Source organism: Syngnathoides biaculeatus, chromosome 11 (genome assembly GCF_019802595.1).
Source record: "Syngnathoides biaculeatus isolate LvHL_M chromosome 11, ASM1980259v1, whole genome shotgun sequence".
Classification (NCBI taxonomy): Eukaryota; Metazoa; Chordata; class Actinopteri; order Syngnathiformes; family Syngnathidae; genus Syngnathoides; species Syngnathoides biaculeatus.
This window is the reverse complement of record NC_084650.1, coordinates 15,261,294-15,287,603: the sequence shown is the minus strand read 5'-3', so window position 1 is coordinate 15,287,603 and position 26,310 is coordinate 15,261,294. Positions and strand designations below refer to the sequence as shown.

General features: G+C 40.6%; 1 protein-coding gene across 10 annotated transcripts in view; it reads left to right on the top strand.

The window, feature by feature from the left end:
• Positions 1-26,310, top strand: part of gria2b (glutamate receptor, ionotropic, AMPA 2b) — a 52,715-nt gene that overhangs the window by 16,346 nt on the left and 10,059 nt on the right. For 7 of the 10 annotated variants that reach the window (XR_009797066.1, XR_009797065.1, XM_061834587.1 and 4 more), the window contains 11 exons: positions 5,347-5,586; positions 12,748-12,944; positions 14,924-14,977; positions 15,053-15,211; positions 16,373-16,540; positions 18,241-18,345; positions 18,442-18,549; positions 19,705-19,911; positions 20,471-20,838; positions 22,615-22,813; positions 24,129-24,376. Coding sequence is in view for 6 of the 10 variants with exons in the window: in XM_061834587.1 (XP_061690571.1) it covers positions 5,347-5,586; positions 12,748-12,944; positions 14,924-14,977; positions 15,053-15,211; positions 16,373-16,540; positions 18,241-18,345; positions 18,442-18,549; positions 19,705-19,911; positions 20,471-20,838; positions 22,615-22,813; positions 24,129-24,376 (2,053 nt within the window). In the remaining 4 variants the exon portion in view is untranslated. Of the gene's footprint in view, positions 1-5,346; positions 5,587-12,747; positions 12,945-14,923; positions 14,978-15,052; positions 15,212-16,372; positions 16,541-18,240; positions 18,346-18,441; positions 18,550-19,704; positions 19,912-20,470; positions 20,839-22,614; positions 22,814-24,128; positions 24,377-25,775; positions 25,956-26,310 lie in introns of those variants that run through there. The other 3 variants (XR_009797067.1, XR_009797068.1, XM_061834590.1) reach the window with 2 other exon arrangements.

Sequence of the window (26,310 nt, the reverse complement as noted above, 5' to 3'; positions counted from 1 at the left end):
AGCAGGGCAACGGTCAAATCTGTTAACACTGCTGATGAATATTGTTTCACTGGCATACTTGTGTGTGCACGCATGTGTGTGAGTGTTTGCGTGTGCTGATTCATCATTTTCGGACTGACTGCTCAGGGTCAGTTTGTCTTCTTTTATCAATCCATACACGCAAGCTAAATGAGGTTGATTCATTCAAGTGTCCTTTGCTAGATACCGCGTGCATGTGTGTTGGGTTGTCGCCATGGCAACAAGACCCGCTTTAATCCATATAGAGAAGGGTTTTTACAGCAGAGGACATATTTAAGTGTCTTGTCATGGAGTGATGCGAGGCACGTGAAGGTGGATGTTTTAATTTATGCAATCCTCAACCGGCTTCAAAGAAAAAGTCAGAAGGACTGAAAAAGAAATCGAGGCGCAGACGCCTCGCAAGGGGAAGATTTTTGCGATGTTTTTTTTTTTTTTGTCGAGAGAATAAAATACCACGTATCATCTTGAGTAACATTTTCTGCTCAGTCTCTCTGAGAGCATAAAGATGGTGATTTATTTTTTTTGTATACTTCCCGATACATTTTTGGGTTAAAAAAGTGATGGGAGACAATTTATTTTGTACAATTTGCTTCTGAATTTATGATAATAGTAATGGTGATTCCCCCCATAAAATCACCCGCTCAATTCCTGTGCCAACACTATGTCTAAAACACTAATACCCCGCAAATGAGTAAAACTACTTATTAAAATCATATCAATCTTGGGAGAACACTTTTTTTTTCCGATGAAATTCTTGCAAGGCGTGTCGGGGTGAAGTGAAGGTCTTACGATAATTTATGCAAATGCAATCTTTAAATCAGCATAAACGGCGACGTGTAAAAGGAGACGACGAGGCACTCCGGTGGCGCACCGGGCGAAAAAGCGGGTCAGCTAATTGGGACGGCTAAATTTATTTCACGCCGCTCACCTTGTCCTCGCGAGGTGAGCGCGCGCTGGTGTTGTATCATAGATAAATGTATATAGAACAAGGGTAATACATCACTGAGAAAATGTAGAATTAAACTCGTTCTCTGTCATGACCAGAACAACAAAAAATTGTACCTGCGTTTAAAAATGAATTTGTCATTTATTGCTTTAAGTCAGGGGTGTCAAACTCATCTTTGTCGCGGTTTCACTCAGAGGGCCCTTATGAATGTGAACTCATAAAAATCTTTCACCGCCTAATCGTGTTTAAACCTGGAATTTATGAAATAGATTTGCAAACAGAAATCAAGGGCAGAAGTTTTTCATCTGTTGTTGATGTTTGGCAACACAAAAATGCTTGTGATATCTCAACGTTATCATGTAGGATATGAAAATTGGTAATTTTGCAGCAGAAAAATCACGGAAGTTGATACACATAATTTGCCTGCGCGGGGCACAGAAAATCATGAGGCTAGCCAGATCTGGCCCCCGGGCCTTGTGTTTGACACCTGTGCTTTAAGTCCTTCGCATGTCCTCAAAAATTTTTTAATTGTGCTGAGTCTTTTGTACTAATTCACACTAAATTGTTTTCACAAGAAATATTGGAGTACATATATTTTTTGGGGTGGAGGGATAAATTTTCGACTAAATATTGTCAGAGTTTAGCTGACTCTTTTGTGCAGTTTCATAAATTCTTGTTAAAAGAAACCATTTTTTCCCCATTTGCACAAAGTATATCATTTCCTACATATTGTAAAAACAAATCTCTCTGTTTTGTAGTACCATCCTCGATTTTTGTGCGAGCGCTAGTTTGGAGAATTCCGACATTTTTTTGCCCAAACACAATTGTGCTAATGTCAAATTCTCATGCATCATTTTTTTGACAGTTTGTGAGATGAGAGCACAGTGGTTGTGGTTTATTATCATACAGCATTTGTTTTTTATTAGAATACAATATACCATAATTCCCAGCCCTCACAGCACACCTGGTTATAAGCCTCACCCAGTACATTTGTAAAGGAAATACCATTTGGTACATACATAAGCTGCAGCCACGTAAAAGCTGCAAGTGCCCACGTTGAAACACGAGATATTTACAAAGACGTTAGACAGAGTTTAATGCTAGCGCCGCCGCGCTAACCCTATCGCCACCGTGCTAACGCTAGCACTGCGCTAACAGACCCGTTTAAAAAAAAAAAAAACACTGGTAAAAATCACTGAGACACGGCGCAGCGCTAACGGGGCTAGACCGGTAAAAGTCACTTCCTCGGCACATATATTCCACCAGGCTCACTCTTACCGTTTCCATTCGAGTGCCCCCCTGCGGTCATTAGAAAAAAAAAATGCACAAATTAGCCGAATCACTGCTTAAACCACTGGGTTGAAAGCATGTGAAAAAAAAGTCGCGGCTTATAAAGAGCCGCTGACAATTTTGTACATTTTCCCACTATATATTTGAAATATTGATAATATAGTGTGGTCACTTGTGAACAATTCCACACAAAATTCTTGTAGCATTGTACTGCACACTACTGCGTATATACCGTGTGACAAATTGCTTTTGTTGTTTCTTCCATTTTGATATTGAAGAATGCTTTCAGGAACTAATGGTAACAATGTAAATGAAAACAAGAATGATAAGCTCTGCTTCTTTTGTTCAAAGTGGGGGAAAAACAGGTTTTAATTATAACGATTGTATTTTGCACAGATTATAGACTGCGTGTATTTGGCGATTCTCGGTGTAGTGACCAGAACAGTAAAAAAATTCTGTACTGGGACTTGAGAAATAATTGTCATTTAATTGTTACGAGTGTGAGGAGGGATTTGTGAGTAGGAGTCATTGAGAGGCAGTCACACGTGGCAAAGGCCTAATGGCTTTTCCCACAATCCTTTACTCTTTCTGCCGGCGAGCGATTAACCGTCCCCGGCTTCTTTATTGCTCCAGATTGACTTGTTTTCTCCCACCCACTCCCAGAAATAAAAGCTTGTAAAACTTTTTGGGGGCCGCAAGAGAGCGAAGAAAGAAAGTTAGTAGGATTGTTCGTCAAACCGGAGTTGATTTTTACCATCGCGTCGGTATTTTTGCGTTATTGCGACGTGATTCCCATGGTAATCCTATTAAATTTCACACAAAAATCTTGGTTGATCAAAAATATAGTTTTTATTCTTGTAAAATCCTACGAAAAAATCTGAAACTTTTTCATACATTTTCCTAAATTCATGTATGAAAATAGGCTTGCGCCCATTTAAAACAATTAATAATTAATTATTTAATTAAAAAAATGTGTGAAACGGCAACAATGTTCCCTTTTCGTACAAAGTCCGACTAAATTTGTGTGCAAATTTTTTAAAATTTCTGCAATTTTTTTTCCCCCAAAGAAAACAAAGATTGTGGTCACATTTTTGTTGAATTTTATTTTCGGGAATATAACACAATATAAAAATCTTGCAAACTATGTACAATTCCATACAAAATTTTTCTAGGGGAAAAATACATTTGCTACCGCTAGCAGGGAAACGAGCCACGACTCACAGATAGACGTTTCTCGAAACTTTCTCATTGTAACGAAAGAGTTTATCATTCTCAATGAGAAAGTTACTCGTTACAATGAGAAACTTTCTTGTTACAATGAGAAAAAAGTTTCTTCAAATTTCATTCTAGGGGCTCCGTAGGATCTTACTATGCATGCTTCTTTGCAATTTCCTCCTCCATTTTGCCAAAACAACAATAACATTCACATTTATTGTACAGTTTAATCTTAAATAGTTGCACAAACTCAAAGGTCGTGCACAATTTCTTACTAACGAACCAACTGGCTGCAGAGAATGACTGTTGTTTGCTCATCAAATAATCATTTTTAATGAATTTTATCAGCCAAATCAGAGCCCACCTGATGGGAAATGTCTTTATATTGTAAAAATGGGAGTAAATTAGTAAATTCGATAGAAAAGCCAACGAATTGGACGTGGGCGGAACTAAAACGGCGCTCGTTTGATCCCTCTCTCTGATTGCAAGAATAAACCTTCAATCCAACAAGATCCATGATTACGTGAAATATTTCACGATATTGTTAAATCATTGCGACAATAAAATTACTGCTCTGTGCTGACTGAAAATGCCTTTTTGGTGACTTGTACATTCAGAAGGAACACAAGTTTATATTTATCAGATTAGCATTGCTGTCATCAAACATGGTGAAGCAGTCAGGTACAGTTAAAAAAAAAAAAAAAAAACTTTTTATGCACATAGAAAAAGGTTCAGATTTTTTTTGCACAATTTCCTGCTTTTGACTTTTTGTCATACAAATAAATACTAAAATCGTGGTAATAGTTTGTCTGGAATTTACTACATTTTGTAAGAGCACGAAGCCTGTGGTGCGATGAGGGGGGAAAAAAAGCTCAGCAAAAACTTGCCGATGTCTGCTTTTGATTGGACATTCATCAGGTTCGGTTTTTTGCTGGCTTGCCTTCCATCTCCTCTCATCGGACTCCAGTTGGTCCACATCAGCAGGCCAATCCATGATTTTGCACCAGAAGAAATGCCTCATTCCATGAAATAAACTCCAGCCCGCTCAGTGAAGCCGATGACGTTACATGCGATCAATACCGCCCGCGCGGACGACACGATAATCTGCTGACCCCGGAGTAGAACGCTCGAGAAACGGCCCGTGACCTCGGCCCCGTGCGAGAAGCTTTCCTGTGGGTTGGCCGCGACAAAAGCGGCAGCGACGACGACGGCCGGCGTCTCCCGGCTCCGCGCATAATGAACGGTGGATGTCGGAAAAAGCCAATTTGGCGTCGGCGCCGCGGCGGGGCTCGTAAAAGATAACGCCGGGGTGATTTTTGCAACGTCAACAGAGTGGAGGGTGCGGCGCATATCATGTGAATGAAAATGCAGATGAGTTCCGACGCGCTAGATATTAGCGCCCAGAGCAACAATTTGCTAATCAAGACACAAAGGACTCGTACATCGCTAATATGGAAATATCAGCATCACGAGAGATGAATGGATTATTATTTTAGATTGAGGGTGGTTTTGGTTTTAGAGTTTCTGTGAAAATGGCAGCACGGTCTGGTTTGCGCGTCTGCATCAGAGGTTGAGGGTTCAAATCCCGGCTTCCTGAAGTAAGCTCATTATCGAGGTTGCACTTTCCTAAAAAGAGAACAAACTGTTGCCATTTTCCCGAAGAATAAGACGAGCAAGATTGGTGGTTTTAGTGACTTTTCTCCTGCATATGTTCTCTTTAGTACAAGCGCTCCCTTGGTGCAGGTAAAAGACAGAAATCTATTAATCAGCCAGAAGACACGCTGAGCAAGGCACATCCCCCAAGCACGCTAGAGGATGTAAAACAACAAATGTTAACGCTTGTTTTCTCTCTCTCTATCTTTCTCACCCCGTTTCAGTCTGCTCGCAGTTCTCCAGGGGCGTCTACGCCATTTTCGGATTCTACGACAAAAAGTCGGTCAACACCATCACGTCGTTCTGCGGCACGCTGCACGTGTCCTTCATCACGCCCAGTTTCCCGCTGGACGGCAACCAGCAGTTCATCATCCAGATGAGGCCCGACATCAAGGGCCCGTTGCTCAGCCTCATCGAGTACTACAAGTGGGACAAGTTCGCCTACCTCTACGACAGCGATCGAGGTCAGAACAACAATCCGTTCGCCCGCTGATTCTTTATTTTGAAAGTGGTTGTGGGTTTTGTGCTCTGTCGGCATCGGAGTGGACAAGGCAGGTGACCGAACCGCTGTGAAAAACTTGCGGTTGTGGCGGGGCCCCTCCACCCACATGATGGTGCACAACATTATTTTGTTTATGGCTGCAGAGGGGTGGAATATTGGTGTGAAATTCCTGTAAAACCACAATAATAATAATAATTGAATAAATGCATTTTTTTAATAAAAAGAGATGAATTCAATTGAAAAATCTGAATAATGAAAATAATATGTAATCTATACACCGTAAAAATAAAACTGGTGTATAAAGTACAGTACAAGTACATAATGTAGAATATAGATACATAATGTATTATAAAATGATGTGCAAAATATATTTTTAATAAGAAAATAATGTACAACATTTATATAAAATAATACACAATAAATAATAGAATATTAGTAGTTTTACTGCAATTGTACTTTAATATAACCTAACCCTAAATTAATATAAAAACTAATACAAAATATGTATAAAAAAAACTAAAATACTCATTGAAATTACATTTCATAATTGATGATATATTTTAATAATTATAATTAATAATAAAATTTGTGTTTTTGGATAAGACTTGAATAAATATATGTATAAAATATAACACAATTAAAAAAATAAAACGAAAAAATAAATAAAATAAAAAAATAAAGCAAAAACAAATTGAAATGTTTTCACTGACGCATTTGCAAATAGTATTTCAATGTATTTCAATATTTAATAAGAATAAAATAAGTTGTGTGTGTGATATAAATCAGTGTATTTTTTTAAATTACATTCATTTAAGAATAGCACCTTAATTATTTTCAAAAAATAATTCCATGCAGGCATACCATAGGCTAGTTTTCAGTCTATTTGAGTAAATTGCAAGATTGCTCAAAGGTGTTATTTTTGGAACTTTGTGAGTTGTTCATTTTGTCCTCATGCAGCCAAAAACATCCGTAAGTCTGCTGCGTTTGTGCCCCCCCCCCCACGCCCCCACCCCATGTTGTTGTGCATTCGGACCCCCCAGGTGCATTTAATGAAAGGGGGCTTGTCACATACAATCAGCTGCGACTCATGTTTAGCGCGTGTGTGTGCGTGTGTTTTACGTAACATCAAGTGGAAGTGTGGGGTAAGTTCTGACATGCAGCGGAGGTGATGGGCCCTGCAGCTGTGGACCTCCACGCTTCTAATCATAATCATAATCCAAATGATAAGGCTAAGATTTGTTTGCACTCGGGAAAGTTCTGGTTTACTTCGTAACATGAAATTCGATTGGCATGTCAGGCATGAGGAAACCCACAAAAAAAAGTATTGAGAAGTCATACCGGAAAACATAGGAAGTCTTCCATTTTTTTATTTACAGTGGCCATTTTTGTTTGATTTAAAATGAATATAATTTTACTCAGCAGCATCGAATTTGGTCGGCATATCTGTGGTGACGAGAGCCGCAAAAAAAGTCTCAAGAAGCCGTGCTCAAATGCACACAGGCAGCCTGTCAATTTGGTTGAAAGTTAACATTTAAGCTAATTTTTTTTTTAGCTCCCTGAAGGAAAATTCAACGAATTCAATATGGAATTTTTTTTTTGGTTATTGCAGTCATTTTCAGGGGCTTTTAAAAAAAAAAAAAAAAAAGTCATGCAAATCTAGAGTCATATAGCAACATTGGGTAAGATATTAGAATTTGGTAAGCATGTATGGTGGACCCACCAAAAAAAAAAAAAGGATTTGGTGGCCATGCCATCCAATTTGGGTTTGTTACTGCCATTTTATGATAATTTCTGCTTTATCCAAATGTCCTTCAAAGATAAACCAGATCTCAGGATTGTGTCCTATTGCTATTGAATTTGAACTATATGCAATATACAGTTGTATGACACTAAATTGAGAATGGACATTTCCGACTGGCGATCTTCAGCTCGACCCCACTAAGCAACAGTTGCCATCTCCCAAAATCTTCTAAAATGGCGACTGAACATAACAGGTTTGAAATGGATTCTCTAGAGCGTATTCCCGGTAACATTGCGGTATGTTGTTTTGCCAAATGCGCCAGAGAAGCTACTTCTCCCTCACCAACCTTCGAACATACAGCCTTGTGTTTGTTGATATTTTCCACACTTAGCTGTGGGTGCGCTCCCGTCCGCGAGCCTTAATCCATCGTAGACACTTCGTCAACTGGGTTTTAGGCTTTGGAAAATGAATCAACCGAGCCCCTTGTAAGGTTGCCGAGAACTGCACGTTCCCCAAGTGTATCTGATCACCATTTCCTTCATAACATTAACTTTTCCAAGCGCACGCTACTGACAACTGGCATTGCTTGTGGGACAATCAGACGAGAGTGGGCTATTATCGTACGAGTGATTGACAGGTCGGAAAGCTCCATTTTTTTTTTTTCACCCTTATGCGTGGGCAGATCTCAAAATCATCAACTATTGTCTTTGCCCAGGCAGATTTAGCTTTTTTTGTCACGGAATCCATTGGATTGGGGTGGTGTACCTAATGAAGTGTACTTCTTATATAAACTCCGAGAGTGAAAAGAAGTCATCCTAACTTGGTGATATCCGTCAAACACACCCGCCCACTCCCCCCCACACCCACACACATTGCCCCATCATTTAGCGACCTGCTCTGTCACTTCCAGCGCTCTCCTCCTCCTTCCTTCCTTCCATCCCTTCTTCTTGCCACACATTGGTTTCCATGGGAACGAAAAGATCACACTGACCTAATTAGACAGCCGTGCGATGGCGAAATATATGCACTGCGGTCCCACTCCGTGCCCGTCGCAAACGTACAGTACAGCAGCAGGTTTCATGCGGCATGTTTTAAGGAGGATCTTAGTGGGACCGATTTGCGTCCCCCCTCCCCATTCGAGGACAAGCGCTGAGTTGTGCCGCTGAATGGAAGGACAGCGCGAACAGAAGCGATGAGGGGGGAAGGGTACAGCATGAAAGGCATCTGACGAGATGCTGAAGATGCATAGAGTGTGTGCGATGCTCAGTGTGGAGTGAAATGGAGGAAAGCGCAGCACTGCACTAAATCATCGCTATGCCAACAACCAACCGCTCGCAAGTCAATGGACTCAGTTCATGCGAGTGCGTTGTTCACGTGATGAACTTCTACTGTACTCGCCCGGACTTGTACACGCAACATGCGCTGCTACTCCATGTCTACATTGCATGTACACTTAGGAACGGAGGTTTGCGAGAATGTTCTGCGACATGGGGTCAGATATTGATTTCTTTATCTGTTTTTAAGGTTTGCTGAAGCAGGATGTGTATCATTCTGGTGGTCAACAATAAATTTATTGTCTTGAGATCTTATTTTGTAACTGATTTAGGACAATTTTGATATGACGAATGCATACATCACATTGGTTTTGCTAAATCAGGTCAACTTTATGAACCGTGGGTCACATATTGCTGAACAGGTATTTTCGCGTCATATCATAGGTTCTCCTATGATAACGCGTGCCCCTTAAAGCCCAAGTGTCATCCCTATACACATTCTAAAATAGATATTGAAATGAAAAATACATTATTCACTTCAATGTCTATACCAAAGAATGAATAGAGAGCACGTCATCCATGCGCAAAGTTGCGGAGGTCTCATTCGACATTCAAGTGGTAGCCATATTGGCTGCACCTACTGCCCGTGACGTCACCCCGGACATTCGCCATTGAAAATACGCCGTGGCCCCTACTATGGGACACGTCCCTTCAGAAACGGAAGCTCTTTTCGAAGAAGAGAACATCTCACAATTGAGTGAAGTGAAGTTGATGATATGCGGATCACATCTAACTAACAACAGACTCCCAGATAGTATGTATGAGCCAGCCCGGCTGAAGCCGTGATCGCTAACATTTAGCACCTCTGATTTACGGACACGGATCTTTTCTTGCGTTCTGAAAGGATTACGTCCTCCCCCCAACTATTGTTTTTTTTTGTAGCTGTATACACACCGACCTGTCATTTGGAACCCACAAATTTCTCGTCCTTTGCACCCGGGCAATCCATTTTTCACGACAAACTGGGTCTCTTGGAAACTTATGAAGGGTAAATCTATCCTCCCGAGTGCTCGAGCAATATTCAACAATGCAGCGAGCCGGCATTTTGGCTAACACAAAGGAACAAAGAGCTACCTTAGGTAAAACTAATAGAAACAAACGAGTCCACTTGAGGGTGGTCCTGCCATGTATGTCACTTCATGCTTCTTCTAGAAAACAAATCTCTCGAGAGGATTTTCATGGCGGGAGTTACAAAAAGCTGTATACGTCAAAATCATGTTTTGTGATGAAAAAATGCATGGGTCCATGTCAGCTACCATTTTTTCATTAATAATATACTAAAAATTATGCATTCCATGACAGTGGCCCTTTAAATACTTTATATAATAAAATAATTTAAGAAATGTATTTATTTTTTGCTTTTTGCATGAAAAAATGGATGGCTCCATACCGGCTGCCATTTTTTTTTTTTCATTAATATACTAAAAATCTTCCATTTCATGACAGCGGCACTTTAAGGGGGGTACGAGTCCTTCCTTGTAAGAAATGTACTACACTAAGAGTGGGAAGGGTAATATAAATTCATTATTTTACATACATATCTATATATGCCATTTTCACATTCAGCGATGTAAAATTGTCCTAAATCAGTTGGAAAAATCAGCAGTACAGAAAAACAATATTTTTGTATTCCAGTGTCATCTGAGGTGATCTTTAAATGCCCCATTCTGTCAATTGTTTGTTTGTGATCAGCGTTGTGTTAGTGGTCAGGATTGGAATTGTATGTTAATTACCCCCAGGGCAACCCCCCCCAAACACACACACACACAAAAAGACTTGCAAGTGTACATTATTAATAACGTCACAATTTGCGCGCTGAGAATCTTAGTCAGCACAGACTAGAACTGTATTCTGTCAGATAGAAAACCTGACAATGGGCGATGAGCCACATGCTGCTTCACCAAGTCTAAATATCAAAAACATGATTATCTCAAATTCCAATGACGTGTTCTTCGCTCACAGATCATCCAGAGCACCGTGCCGTCGTTTTAATTATGATACGTATAGCTAATGCAAATACAAGTGCGAGCCTCCCACTGTCCCCCACCCCATGAAAAAACTGGAATTGATCGATATCTCACCCACCGCAGTCACGGCAGGATTACGTGCGCCGGGCGTTTTTATTAAAGCGCAAGCCGCGGATCGATACGCGTGCGATTCAGCGCTGAAACGTTTTAAACTTGCGGGGAGCGTCACGTTGATCAAGAGACGTAATTAAACGTCTCGTCCGGGCCGGGACTCTGTTTTGAGCGTGGGGGAGAATGGGAATAAAAGGCCAAACAAGATGGTGATATAAAGACTGGAGGAGCACATTTGGCCGCGCCATTGCACTCAAAGACTCATTAATCAGATCCGTTATGGACATTTTGCACACTTGCAGACGGATTTCATTGGATCTGTCGATTAGTCATATCGCAGCCGACAGCTCGAAAACTCATTCGAGCAGAAATACAGTCCGGCGCAGTATTACTCCGAGTAGAACCGTTAGAACGACAATAGCGCCCCAAATTCCTTTTATTAGCGCGGTGTTACTTTCGCTGTTTTAATTGAGCTTGACAATCGAAAAAGAAACGGATAAAGAATTCATCACCAAAGATAAGCAATAAGCGATTCTGTCATAAAAGTGCGTGCTGTCTGAAAAGCTTCCCTCCCACGTACGATTGTGATGCAGAATACCTGTGACTCACTCACTCAAACGAGGCGAGCTCTTACCACAAATGCACTGAATCATGAGCTGTTTTAACAAGCTTGAAGATGGCACCCAATCCGGAATAAACCAACAACGGCGGACCGTGAATATGCTTTGTCTGCCACGTTAATTGATCGTATTTCCAAAATAAAGACCTCGCTTTCGCATGAGCTAGGGGAGAGGTTCCAATTGCTGTTGCTTAGTTATGGCCCCGTCACACCATGACGTTCTGGTCAACGTTCTATAGCGTTTGAGGAAACGTTGGTAGTCGCCCATGGTCGCCGGGATAGCGCCAGAAGAGCGTTCTTTGAACGCTAGTGAACGTCAATAATTGCTGGGAATCGGCGGAGAAAACCGGTCAGGAAAAAAAGTTTTGAACATGCACAAAAGTTCTCACCGAGACCACCGTTCATCAATGTTTAATTTTAAACGCTGCAGAACGTTCAAGAATGTTCATGGAACGTTTTACTAACGTTCGCCGAGCGTTGCACGCGTTTGGCTATCGTTAGTCAGTCGTTACTCTAGCGTTACTTAGTTGTTACTTAAGTGTTTGCTTTGCAGTGAACAACTCACTGGCGACCTGTCAACGACCACTTAACAATCCCCTAGCGCACACGGTGTGTAACTAAAGTCAAACGAATGTCCTTTGGCGTCCATTGAGCGTCATTCGAGCGTTTCCCGAACGTCCATGCATATGGGTATATAAACCGATGCTTTGCATTCTTACTTGCAGCGCTAGTCGCTGAATTCCGCAGCCCACCTTTTTTTCGACTAGCCGGCATGATGCTGACTGTTCAAACTCACGAGAACAACTGAAGTGAGTATAAACGTTTTCGTTCCCGTTCCACTGTAAAAATTACACGCCAGCAAAAGGCTATTCTGTCATTATTCACCCGTTTAGTCACACGCTCAACACGCTCGTCTAACGTTGACAAATCGCTCGTCGCGCGCCAGTGGCACGTTAGCACACGCAAATGGTTTTTAGGGGTATCTTATTCGGTCACTGTTGCACGCTTCTCATGCATTAGACACATGTTAGTCATCCGTTAGACACACGTTAATCACACGCCAGATGTGTCATCCTCATTTGAGAACGCTGAAAAATAGAACGATTGAAATGTTTAGAGAACGTTGACCAGAATGTCACGGTGTGACGGAGCCTTTAGTTAGTCAGTCAGTAGGTAGCTTGGTTCTTTTGTTTATTTGTATAACTCTAAATCAACAAAGAGTTTCCTTGTCGGTCCTGTTCTACGGTTTGATACTGCCTAATTGAGATATTGTTGCCAGGGAAACAAGACCAGCATGGTTGAATCTGATTTTACCCCCCCGTCATTCTCCCCTCACTCACCCCCATCCCAGGCCTGACGACGCTCCAGGTGGTCCTGGACACGGCGGCCGAGAGGAAGTGGCAGGTCACGGCCATCAACGTGGGCAACCTGAAAGATGAGCGCAAGGACGAAGCATACCGCTCGCTCTTTCAGGACCTGGAGAACAAGAAAGAGCGCAGGGTGATCCTGGACTGTGAACAGGACAAAGTTAAAGACATCATGGATCAGGTCTTGTTTCCTTCTGGTACTACACAGTAACGCACCAATTTAAGCGGGACCGAGCGCGCCAATGAGCTATCACAGGTGTTCGGCTTATTTTTGTTGTGTACTGCATTTTAGTTATGGAGCTTACATGTATCTTATACAACAAATTGATGGTTAGCTAATTATGAAATCAGAGGTCAAGGGATATATTTTCTTAACTAAAAAAAAATCTTGCAATAGCTCAAAGTGAAGTTAATTCCTAACATCCTTAAGCAAGAAACAGGAAGTAGATACATGTGATTCTTTTGTTTCCTCTATTTTTATGAAGTGCAATCGGCATCTTTGCGCGCGTGTCTCATGGAACTCCAGGTAGACGTACGTTCTGGGCTTCGTAGCCCGTCACAGACACAAAGCGTCATTATTCACTTTTGCCCGAAGCCGCCTTCTCAACAAACAGAGGTGGCAGTCAAGCGGCGGGGATTAGCTTCAGGTGTGTCACACCTGTCAAGCCTTCAAACGCAACAAAGCCCTTCTATTTTCCCTGCCATTTTTCCCGCCCCAGTCGCCGCCGCTGTCGATAAAGGAAAGTCGCTTTGGATATCTCTTTCCGCCTCTGTCGTTGCAGTCGAGGCCGCAGGTCGTTAATGCGGCGATAATGGCCGCGAGCGTCAGCTACGCTAGCTAGCGTAACGCGCAGTTAGCCTTGGAAGGAATTCAAAAGGGATGTCCTCCTAAAATTGGGGCATTACAGATGGAAAATTTTAATGGAATAACCTGTGGGAGGTAGACCTTGATGCTGTAAATAATAATAATCCCTTCCCAAGTTCTGATTTGAGTCAGGGTTTTCCCTTTACTGATAGAAAAAGACACAATTACATTATGCAATGCAGCCAAGTTTTGCGTTTTATTTTTTCCACTTGAGGGATTTGGTCTATTTCACCTGATACAAAACAAACTTTGAAGTTTCTTTCCCCCAAGCATTAACTAGAATCAACTTCAAACCATTCAAATACATTTGTTTTGATTTAAATTTTAATCATTTAAAAATAAGTACTTCCTCTTTGGGGGACAAAAAAAAGCCTTTTGACAAAAACAAGTTATTTACAATCTTTAATCTTTGGAATCTTTAATAAAAACAACAAACAACAATTTCAGCCATTTGAAAAAAAAATGACTGGAGGGGTCTGAGAAGTCTCAAAAGTGACTGAGCGTTTGTCAACAAGCTCCGCTCTGTTTGAAAAAACATATTCATAATGGAAAAAAGCTTAAACGTCAGAGCTTTAAAGTACAGCAGCTGCCCCGATAAAATTCTTTGTAAAAATCCGGATAGATTTTAATTAATCATCCATCCCTAGTAGACGTCCATCCATCCATTTTCTTTGCCGCTTATCCTCACAAAGGTCGAGTGCTGGTGCCTATCCCAGCTGTCAACGGGCAGGAGGCCGGATACACCCTGAACTGGTTGCCAGCCAATCGCAGGGCACATCGAGACAAACTGCCACACTCACAATCACACCTAGGGGCAATTTAGCGTGTCCAATTAATGTTGAATGATTTTGGGATGTTGGGCGAAAACCGGAGTGCCCGGAGAAAACCCACGCAGGCACGGGGAGAACATGCAAACTCCACACAGGCGGGGCCGGGATCGAACCTGGGTCCTCAGAGCTGTGAGGCTAACGGTTTACCTCCCTAGTAGAGATTACTACCTATAGAATTCATATATTCTTTGAAGAGAATATAATACCTGGAATTAATATACTCATTAAAAAAATTACAATTCCATTAAATTACCTAATTTCAAAAAAATCATTTTATCGTGGATTTCAAGGGACAACTACTGTACTCCGAAAGAACCGAAAATGACCAGAATGCCGACAAACGTGTAAAACCGTAATATTGTTCAGTTCATATTCAGGATGTGAATCTATAGGGATAAGGATTCTGTATTCGGTCCAATGTGTCCAATTCAAGTATGTTCACATTTTTAATATAATTTTTTTTAGGTCATCACCATTGGCAGGCACGTCAAAGGCTACCATTACATCATTGCCAATCTGGTGAGAGTTAAACAACATTGCAGGCTTCCCTACTGTAAGGAATCGAAATGAACCGCAACTCTCCCGCGTTTGCAGGGTTTTGTTGACGGTGACCTGTCCAAAATCCAGTACGGCGGCGCCAACGTGTCGGGCTTCCAGATTGTGGATTTCGACGACCCGCTGGTCTCCAAGTTTGACCAGAGGTGGGAGGCCCTGGAGGAGAAAGAATATCCCGGAGCGGACAGCAAGATCAGGGTGAGGGGTTCTCTTGGACCAGAGTACTTCAGACACGTCCACCATGTGCATTATTAAGCAAGTCTGGCCAAGAACACCGTGTACCATGTTTCCCCTCTTATGTGAAGCAACGCTCAGCCTCTCGGTCTTAGAAACCTTAAAGATCCGTCTTGCGCTCTTGAATCCACTTTGAAAGTCCTCCTTCCTGTTCAAGCACTTCATAACGCCGTGTAAGGAACGACAGGGGACAGGTGGTTGAATACAATTAAGTACTGTGGAGTGCAACTAGAATAGTACTTTGCGAGGTGCTCGAGATCATTCAGAAGATAAAATATGTCAGGATTTTGTGGTAATAATGAAAAAAGATGAGGACCCCAGCGCAAGGAGGCAAGGCAGGATCAATCGCAACAAAAGGTTTAATTTTCCAAAACAAAAAACAAAGGAAGGTGGAAAAAACTAAATAACTAAATGTACAAAGTCACCAGCTAAAAAAAAATCCAGATTAAATGTAGCAGAGAAAAACAAGGACACAAAAATTAAAAGGTGTACTTTGAATTAATAAAACAAGATTTTAAAGATTAAATATAAATGCATTGTGCTGTATTTAAAAGTAAAATATAACTTACTAATTAAGGATGAATGTCAACATTGCCTAAATATAGGATTTTTTTAAAACATGATTGTTTGTACTTGCACATTTTTTGTAATTTTGTTTATATATTTAATATTTATATGTTTATTAATTCCGTGATTCTTTTCCATAGAATGAGAGGCAGGTACTCATTACACTTTAAGAATAACTTTTGTATATTAATAGTTGAAATTATAAATATACCTCTATGTTTAGAGTAATGTCAAACTCCTTTCAGACTCTCCGTAAGATTCACTAACAACCCAGGCTAAAATTAGCTCCTCTCCGACAGAACGTTTGTCTCTCAGTCTGGATGTATCACTTCAGTATACTTCTTTGACACCAAATTACTGTCCTACTTTGCTATTAAGGAGGCATCTTTTGGCATTTCAGAAAGAGCACAAAAAACACAATTTGGTGAATCATTAAGGGTGAACGGCACCCCCAGAGACAAGGTTCTATGTATCAGAAGACCTCAACCTTAAATCTGTTCAGGTTACTTGCCCCGATTTTCCGAATTAAAGTTCCTTCCTCTGTCTGCTGTCGCCTAGTACACGTCGGCGTTGACATACGACGCGGTTCAGGTGATGACAGAGGCCTTCCGCTACTTGCACAAGCAACGCATTGACTTCACTCGGCGGGCCAATAACGGCGACTGCCTGGCCAACCCCGCCGTTCCCTGGGCTCAGGGAGTGGAGATCGAGCGAGCGCTGAAGCAGGTAAAACCTAGCCGCACTCTCCTCGAGATGGCCTAGACAGGTTTCCACAGGAACGGTAGATCGAGCCGCCTTCGTGAGGGCGTGAATGATAACAAGGGTGTCGAGTATCGCAGAGAAATCATTAACGTTCTTACACAAGGAAGCATTCGTTAGATTAAACGGAAGAAAGATTAGCATACAAATTTGGGAATCTTGATTGAGTCATTTCAGATTATCCCTTGGTCTTTAACAGTGGAAAGGTCCTGAAATGGTTTAGAGCTACTTTGTGACCATTGAAAGTGCTCAGTCTCATCGAACGGCAGTGACCTATGGGGTTCCTCAAGGGTCAGTTCTTGGACCTCTCCTGTTCAGCCTGTATATGCTACCCTTGGGTCAAATTCTTGGAAACTTTAATTTTGACTACCATAGCTACGCAAATGACACACAGTTATATTTAGCAGTGTGTCCAGATGACTGCAGTTCAATTGAGGTATTGTGCCACTGTCTTAATCAGATCAAAAACTGGATAAGCCAAAATTTTCTTCAACTAAATCACAACAAAACTGAGACAATTGTTTTTTTTTGGCAATAAAGAAAAGAGAATTGCTGTGAGTAAACACCTGGCCTCTCTATCTTTAAAACCCAAAGACCACGTCCAAAACCTTGGTGTTCTGATTGATTCCGACCTGACTTTCAACAATCATATCAAATCAATCACAAAAACCGCCTTCTACCATCTGAAGAACATGTCTAGAGTGAAGTCTTGTATGTGTCAAGCAGACCAGGAAAAGCTCATCCATGCTTTTATCTCAAGTAGACTTGACTACTCTAATGGTCTTCTTACTGGACTCCCAGAAAAAAAAGATGATTAAAAGCTGCAGCTCGGGTTCTGACCAAAACAAAGCGGTCAGAGGATATAACTCCAATCCTAAAGTCCTTGCACTGGCTTCCAGTCAGTTTTAGAATAGATATTAAAGTCCTGCTACTGGTCTATAGATCACTAAAGGATTTAGGTCCTGAATACATGAAAGACATGCTTGCAGAATACAAACCCAGTAGAGCTCTGAGCTCGACTGACTCAGGTCTGATAGTGGAGCGCAGAGTCCAAAGCAAAGATGGTGAAGCAGCATTTAGCTATTATGCTGCACACAAATGGAATAAATTGCCGACAGATGTGAGGTCAGCCCCAAGTGTGAATGTTTTTAAATCCAGGTTGAAAATTCTTTTTTTCCTCATGCTTTTTAGAATATATCCACTATTTGATCATATTACTTGCACTGTATGCGGTTTTGTCTTTTTTTTTAATATTGTTAGTCATTTTTATTGTTTTTATCCCGTTCTAAATGTTTTATCTCTTTGTTTTCAAATGCCTTTAATCATGTAAAGCACATTGAGTTACTTAGTGTATGAAATGTGCTGTACAAAAAAATTAGCTTTGCTTTCCTTTAGTAAAAGAAAAAAAATGTCTTTTGGAAACATATCAAGGGATGTTAAGAACACATTGTGCATCAGCAATGCCAACAAGTCGCGATTACAGTATTTTTTCATTTTTTTTAATGCGTGGCAGAGGCCCAACATCACTCTGTCCGGCAATCAATTCCATTTTGATGGCCGAATATTTCACTTCCTTCTTCTTTAAAGACTTGCCAGCTCCATCAAAATGCTCAATAAGGTCCTTATCTGCACCATCTTTGAATTTAAAAGACGCATTGTCGCCATAGGTGCGCGTAGACGGCCTGACGGGGAACATTCAGTTTGACCAGCACGGGAAGCGGGTCAACTACTCAGTCAACATAATGGAACTGAAGAACAACGGCCCCGTAAAGGTAAACACTCCCTATCGGGGGGGGCTCGGAATCTCCCGCGATTAATGACCCGTGTCTCATTCCGACTGGCGCTCATTGCTTATTCACGCCCGACAGATTGGCTACTGGAACGAGGTTGACAAAATGGCAGTCACCAAATCCGACGTCTTTGCCAACGACTCGACGGGGATGGAAAACAAAACGGTCATTGTCACCACCATCTTAGTAAGTTATCAGGAAGAACGCTTTGATTTATGGTCGCGCTTGCTGCTTTAATTGGTTTGCGGGATGCTTGTCCTTCGGTTCCCCAGGCACCAGGTAACATTAATACGGAAGGACGCAATGTAAATGCGGCTCCTTTTTTCATTCATCTTGATTTGCACCACCCGCGGCTGCACAATAACACGGTGGTACCTTGAATTTTCTGGGCTTTCACATCTATTTGGATTAATTCCCCTATGAGTCCAAATACTAGCAATTATGTATAGACTGGGATGCACATAATTGTGGTCTCGTTCACAAAGGACACCACAAGTTGTTGCTTGGTGCTTTTTTTTTTTTTATATTTTTTTTTTCCATGATCCACCGTCCTCACTGGATGACTTTATGTTAGTTTAACACTTTCCTCAAATGTGCCAAATGGATCTCTGGCCCACATTTTTATGACAAATTGAGGATGAACTCCATATTTTTAGCCTTATATCGAATTGTCAGTCTTCTTTTTTTTTGTGGTTGGAAGAAATTGCTTCCATTCCACTTTTGTGGATATTACCATGAAAATAAAAAAAAATCCACACAGCCATGAAAACATATATAAAAAATGTTAATAATTAAAATAAATAAATAAAACAAAATTAATTAATAAAATAATAAAAATAAAATAACTTTAAGAATTTTATAATACTTGAATTTTTTTTTTCATTGATTACAGCACTAAGTCAGTGATTTCCAACCTTTATAGAGCCAAGGTACATATTTTACAATGGAAAAATCCCACGGCACACCAACAAAAGTAAATGTCACCAAAAATGGATCAATTCATTGCTGTATGTACTTCCTGCCATCTAATAGAAGATGATTATTTTTCTTCTGTCTGTCATTGTGCCTCAGTGCCATAAATGGATGAATAAAGATACATTATTTATTGGGATAAATGTTTTTTTGCAATTACATAAAACTGGATAACTTCCCACGGCACACCTGAAGAGCGCTCATGGCACACTAATGTACCCCGGCAAGTTTTGCTAATTGTCTCACAATATTGCACAAATTTGGGATCATTTTGAAATTCAAGGTTTCATTGTCTGAGCACAATGAACAACCCTTTCCAAAGCTTCCTCCTTCACTAAATGGCATAATGTCATGATGGCCGTTCTTCAGGAAGCTCCTTACGTCATGCTGAAAAAGAACGCAGATCTCTTTGAGGACAACGACCGCTACGAGGGCTACTGCGTGGATCTGGCCGCTGAGATCGCTAAACACTGCGGCTTCAAATACCAGCTGAAAATCGTCGGCGACGGCAGGTACGGAGCCAGGGATGCCGAGACCAAGATCTGGAATGGGATGGTCGGCGAGTTAGTTTATGGGGTGAGTTGCCTCTCTTTTTCCTCAATACCGTAATTTCCGGCCTAGAAGCCCCGACTTTTTTCGCACGCTTTCAACCCTGAGGCTTATGCAGTGATGTGGCTAATTTGTGCATTTTTTTCCAACGGCCGCGAGGGGGCAGTCGAGCAGAAAATATAAGAGTGACACTGGTGCAATATATGTGCCGAGGAAGTAACTTTTACCTCTCCGTTCCTGTTAGCGCTGCACTAGGGTTTTTACTACAGTGTCTCTGTGATTTTTACCAGTATGTTTATTTTTAACCAGCCCTGTTCGCGTGGCGGCGCTATCGTTAGCGCGGCAGCGCCATCTTTTAACTCTCTGTGTATCGTCTTTCTTTGTAAATATCTGTTTCAATGTCTGTTTCAATGTGGGCACTTGGAGCTTTTACATGGCTGCGGCGTATGTATATACCAAATGGTATTTCCTTTACAAATGTACTGGCTGAGGCTTATAACCAGGTGCGCTCTGTCGGACGGGAATCACGGTACATTATTGTTAAAACTAAGTTGGATCAATCATAAGACCCACGGCTGTTTTTCAGAAAGCCGACATCGCCGTGGCTCCGCTGACGATCACCCTGGTCCGAGAGGAGGTGATCGACTTTTCCAAGCCCTTCATGTCTCTGGGGATCTCCATCATGATCAAGAAGCCACAGAAGTCCAAACCCGGTGTCTTCTCGTTCCTCGACCCGCTGGCCTACGAGATCTGGATGTGCATCGTGTTCGCCTACATTGGCGTCAGCGTGGTGCTCTTCCTGGTCAGCCGCTTCAGCCCCTACGAGTGGCACACCGAGGAGTACGAGGACGGGCAGATTCAGACCAACGAGTCCACCAACGAGTTTGGCATATTCAACAGCCTGTGGTTCTCTCTGGGGGCGTTCATGCGACAAGGCTGTGACATTTCACCAAGGTACCTACCATCTAATTGTGGGATTGATTAAGAGCATTCACACATATTATTGGTGCAAAACAAAATGTTTTTTTTTTTTTACTATTATTCTGTGAGTCTCAGGGCACTGCATTGATCGCAACTGGACTGCTCTGGTTGTCTTAGATGTTTCACCTCTTATCTGAGTTCTTCCAAGCATTCTGGATGAACTGATGACGCCTATTTGAATGAGTGGCAAAACCTCTTCTAAGACAACCGAGAACAGTCCATTTGCAATACCCTGAGAATCGAATGACCTGTCTGGATGAGTAACAACATCCACATAATATTTCGAACCTTTGAGTCCGCCCATACTTCTCAACCGATTCAACCCATTTCGACGTCAAGGTATTCCAGTCATTGAAGACGGATTAGAAAGTATTTTCCATACTCCCAAATTCAGTTTTACCACTATTCAAACTTTTCTATATAATAAAGTATTAAGACATCCAAAATGGATACACTTTACGAATTCAAATCTCAACATTCACGTTTTCAATTGTTCAGATGTTTATCCAGGACATCTTGTCATAAGCTAGCGCAGGGGTCACCAACGCAGTACCCGCAGTCGAATGGTAGCCCGCGAGGACCATATAAGGCGCCCGCGAGGTATGTTCTAAAAATACCATAGGCCACAAATTGTGACTATTATTTGTGCTTTAAATTCTGAATCTGACTTGCTTACATGAATTTAAATTTTAAAATACCTGTAATGTCATTTACTCCAATAAATTAAAACAAAAATATTTTATGTACGTATAATGAACTGAGTCTGAAATTTGCCGCAAACAGGTCACGTAGCCCCTCATACAATCGGTGCTCACGAAGTAGCCCTCAGCCTCAAAAAGGTTGCTGAGCCCTGAGCTAGCGGAACGGGGTGGACCCAAATGCAGGACTCACAGGCAAAGGCATGATGTTCAGTGGGCTTTATTAAAAAATATAGTTGTGCACGACAACACAATCCAAGAAGGCAGGATCCAAAAAAAAAAAAAAGAAGCAAGGTCCAATAACTTTGAGACAACTAAAGAGCATAACGAAAGCGAGACTGGTCTATAATGGTGGAGTAACCCAGGATGCGGTAAAGCATACTCAATGAACTGGCAAATGACAAAACTCCAACTTAAATACATGGTCTATCCACAGTGGCTCATGTGAATTTTCCACAATTCCAGAGAGAGAGATTTGACAACTTGCCGTAGATATGTGTATTTTTATACTCTTCCTGTAGCACCAGAGTTCATTTGAAGATAAAATTGTAAGCATTGTTGAAGTAATACTGTGCAACTTGACAAAAAAAGATTTTTGTATGTGGGGTAGGAGGTAAATTTAGCCTGGTTAGTGCCTCTCACAGAAAGGCTTTGGCGCACTTGTGGTATATTTGGGGAAATTAACGGTATATCATTTTTACGCCTGAAATATAAAATGACTTTGAACACTATGGCATCATAATTAGTATTTACGGTCTAACACTAAATATAGGTAATTATAAAAATAAATGAGGCCAAGGTGCATCAATTCTTTGTGTTTCTTTCACTATTTGAGGGAGGCCTTGGTCTTTGTACGCCACCGTAAACCAAATGAGGTTATTTTGTGGGCCCTCGTAACCCTTCAGGTCCTGCCACCGCATACGCAATTTGTCGGTAGTAAAGTTAACTACAGTGTCATAAAATGAATGATTCTCCCCTCTCAAAAAAATTGAGCTTTTTATCCCCGTCTTTTGTCCCGATGAAAGAGACTGTGATTGCATTTGGGCGACAGGTCTCTGTCCGGGCGCATCGTGGGCGGCGTGTGGTGGTTCTTCACGCTCATCATCATCTCTTCCTACACGGCCAACCTGGCTGCTTTCCTCACCGTTGAGAGGATGGTGTCGCCCATTGAGAGCGCCGAGGACCTGGCCAAGCAGACCGAGATTGCATATGGCACGCTAGACTCAGGCTCCACAAAAGAGTTCTTTAGGGTAAGCTGTCGTGAACTGATTATGTATTAATACCTGTTCCGTTATGATAAAATTAATGCCTTGTCTAATGTTTTGGTCTTTTTTTTTTTTTTTTTTAATGAACGCTGTTGGTTTTAAAGGAAAATTCCAGTGGTTTGGAGTAACAATGTATCCAATAGGTCATGTATTATGTGCTCTGTCTTGATAATGTGATGTTAAATCCTCTCTCATTTAATCGTGTTTTGAGAACATTTTTATCGACAATTACGAATTTTCAGGTGCGCCGCCATTTTCGCGAGTCACGTGACATACGTGCGCGGATGTGACGTGTTATGTGGGGTTCCAAACGCTCGATTACATAGGACACCACGCTGATTTCTCGGATATATCCTCATCTGATGAAGAAATAGCAGTATCGGTTGATCGGGAAGATTTGAATCAGTGGCTGTAAATAATGTTGAATATTCGGATGGTTCTTCGGGCGGAATGACGCGGGGTTTGACAAGCGAGCGGCGGAGAACCATCCGAATATTCAACATTATTTACAGCCGCAGGTTCAAATCTGTATGGAAGTATTCCTCCGTCTTCCCGATCAGCTGATATTCCCCGGCGAGCTAACTCCTGGGCTCAGAGAGCGAGCTCACCGCTCCGCCGCTCGCTTGTCAGACTCTGCGTCATTCCCGCCCGAAGATCCATCACCGCGTAACACGTCACGTCCGCACATGTAGGTCATGTGACTCGCGAAAATGGCGGCGCACCTGAAAATTCGTAATTGTCGATTAAAAATCTTCTCAAAACACTATTAAATGAGAGATGATTTAATATCACATTATCAAGACTGAGTACATATTACATGAGCTAGTGGATACATTGTTACTACAAACCACCGGAATTTTTCCTTTAAATGTACTAGTTCAGGAGTGTCAAACAAATTTTTGTCGAGTGCTACATTGTTTTTTCAATTTCCCTCGTAGGGCCGTCACGACAGCGAAAACCATACCTCATATTCTTTCATAAACGCAAATTGAGCGTTAACTAGTTTCAAAATCAGAAGGATAATAGTTTGCTGAACTAGTGATTAAGTAACCGTAAAAAGGGGATTGGTTAGCAGAAAAATGCCATATCTTGACATTATTGTTCATTACATATGAGAATGTTGAACTTTTGTTCAGATTTTAGCAACAATCATGGAAGTTGACGCACATGATTTCCTTTTGCGGGCCACATAAAATGATGTGGCAGGCAAGATCTTCCCCCCCGGGCCTTGAGTTTGACACCCATGCGTATAGATTTTTACCATTATTTTCCTAAGCTATATCTTTCTTCCTCCCCACAGCGTTCTAAAATTGCCCTCTTTGACAAAATGTGGACGTACATGCGGAGTGCAGAGCCCTCGGTGTTTGTGAAAAAAACAGCCGAGGGGGTTCTGAGGGTCCGCAAGTCCAAGGGGAAGTACGCCTACTTGCTGGAGTCCACCATGAACGAGTACATCGAGCAGCGCAAGCCCTGCGACACCATGAAGGTGGGAGGCAACCTGGACTCCAAAGGCTACGGGATCGCCACGCCCAAAGGATCCTCATTAAGGTGGGTGGAATAGTATAACAATGTGTACAATGTTGTTATAGTATCCCACCTACCCTGATGTAGCTTTGCTTATGTGTCTCTGGTTTGTATTAGGAGATAAGGTAATACCCCCCTACCCACACTCAAATCCCCATTGCAATTTATTGTAAGTCGATAAATTGCAAAAAATATCTATATTTTTTTCACTACTCATGGGGTACTGTAGAAATATTTCTTTAAAAATCAAAACTTGAGAAATTTAAAACATTTTTAAAAGTAGTGATACAGATGGAAAAATAGAAATTGACCATATTAACAAAAAATGAATTAAAAGTAGTTTAATTAATGGAATACTCATCCCATCTAATTATTTTATATTTGTATAGTTTCTATGTTTTTTTTAATATTCATAGTCATAATTTTACAATTTTCTAAAATAATAAATTCCTAAAATTTGCAGTGTATACTACTCGAAAATAAAATGGTAAGATGATAGCGATCCATTGAATTTTCAATTTATATATCTATAGTTCTATATATTTATGCAGGTTGAAACGTTACCTTTTCAAATATTTAGGATCGGAATAGAAATTGAATACCATATATATATATATATATATATATTTCTAGATTTTTATAAAAACTATTTGTAAAGACAGATTTGCTTTTAAAAGCTGTTTGTTAAAACATAATTATTATTTAAAATATTTCAAGTTTTAGCTATTCATACAAATTTAAAATCAAATTGGAAAAGTTAATTATTTTTCTTAGTAGTTATAATAGCATGACATATCTTGAAAAATATTTGTCTAGATGTCAGACAATTTATTCATGTTGAATTTAACCGTTTTTATCCAGGCATTAATTGGCCTGGATTAAATCAATTCCCATAGATCTCTCAAACTACGAGCTCGCTAATCCTAGTTCAAAATAGGATCTTTTATGTGTTTGTCAAAGCTTTTGTCCTTTTCTGTGTTCCTATAATGCCTTCTGCTTTTGCTTTTTTGTTTTTTGTAACACTTGAATGATTAGTTGTGTTAGTTGTGATGATATTTCAAATGTCTATTGATGAAATGTGTTTTAAGAATGATTAAACCCTTGCGGTGCTCTCCTTTTTATTTAAACACATAATGGACTTTTCCTTTGCGGAAACAATTGGGGAGCGACACAACAAAGATTTTATTCCTGCACCTTTATGGCAGCACTGCTTGGGTTTCCATGTCTATATGAATAATGATTGTGTCTTATATTGTTGAAAATCCTGTATTGTAGCCATTTAATGACTCTCTGTGCCCCTCAATGGGAACAGCAGCACAGACGTTTGCACTCGGATCTTTTCTTGAAGAAAATGTTGCATGTTTTTTACATTTTTATGACGAGGTCTAACCATTCTCCCCATTACTGCTGTCTCTCTTTTTAGTGGAGTCACTTGCCAGACACTGTTTAATGTATGTAATGGATGTGAGTACGTTGCAGTAGCCACTCGAAGCCCGTATACAGTAGATACGATTATATAGCTTCAGCTAGAGCTAGGGTGACCATCATTTAGTTCCATGTTAACACTTTTGTATCCCCACACAAATAGAATGAAAAGGTCTTTCGCAAAATACATTTTGCAAATAATAATAATAATAATAATCTTTTAAACACTTGGCCATTAAAAAACAAAAAACTACATTTTCTGGATATTATTGCTAGTTTTAAATGGGACGTTTATTTTTTTTTTTAAATTAAACATTTTGCAGTCCATACAGACTGAAAAAAGTGTTTTATTTAGAAAATATATTTTAGTAAAAGTTATGCTAGTCGTACTAATTTAAATTAATTGACTTTAATTATTTTTTCACATCTCTTTTGCAATTCATATTCATATTGCAGAATTATTAATAGTCTTTAACAAAACTATTACATATATTATAAACTACAAAATTTTTTTCAAAATGTTGCTATTTATT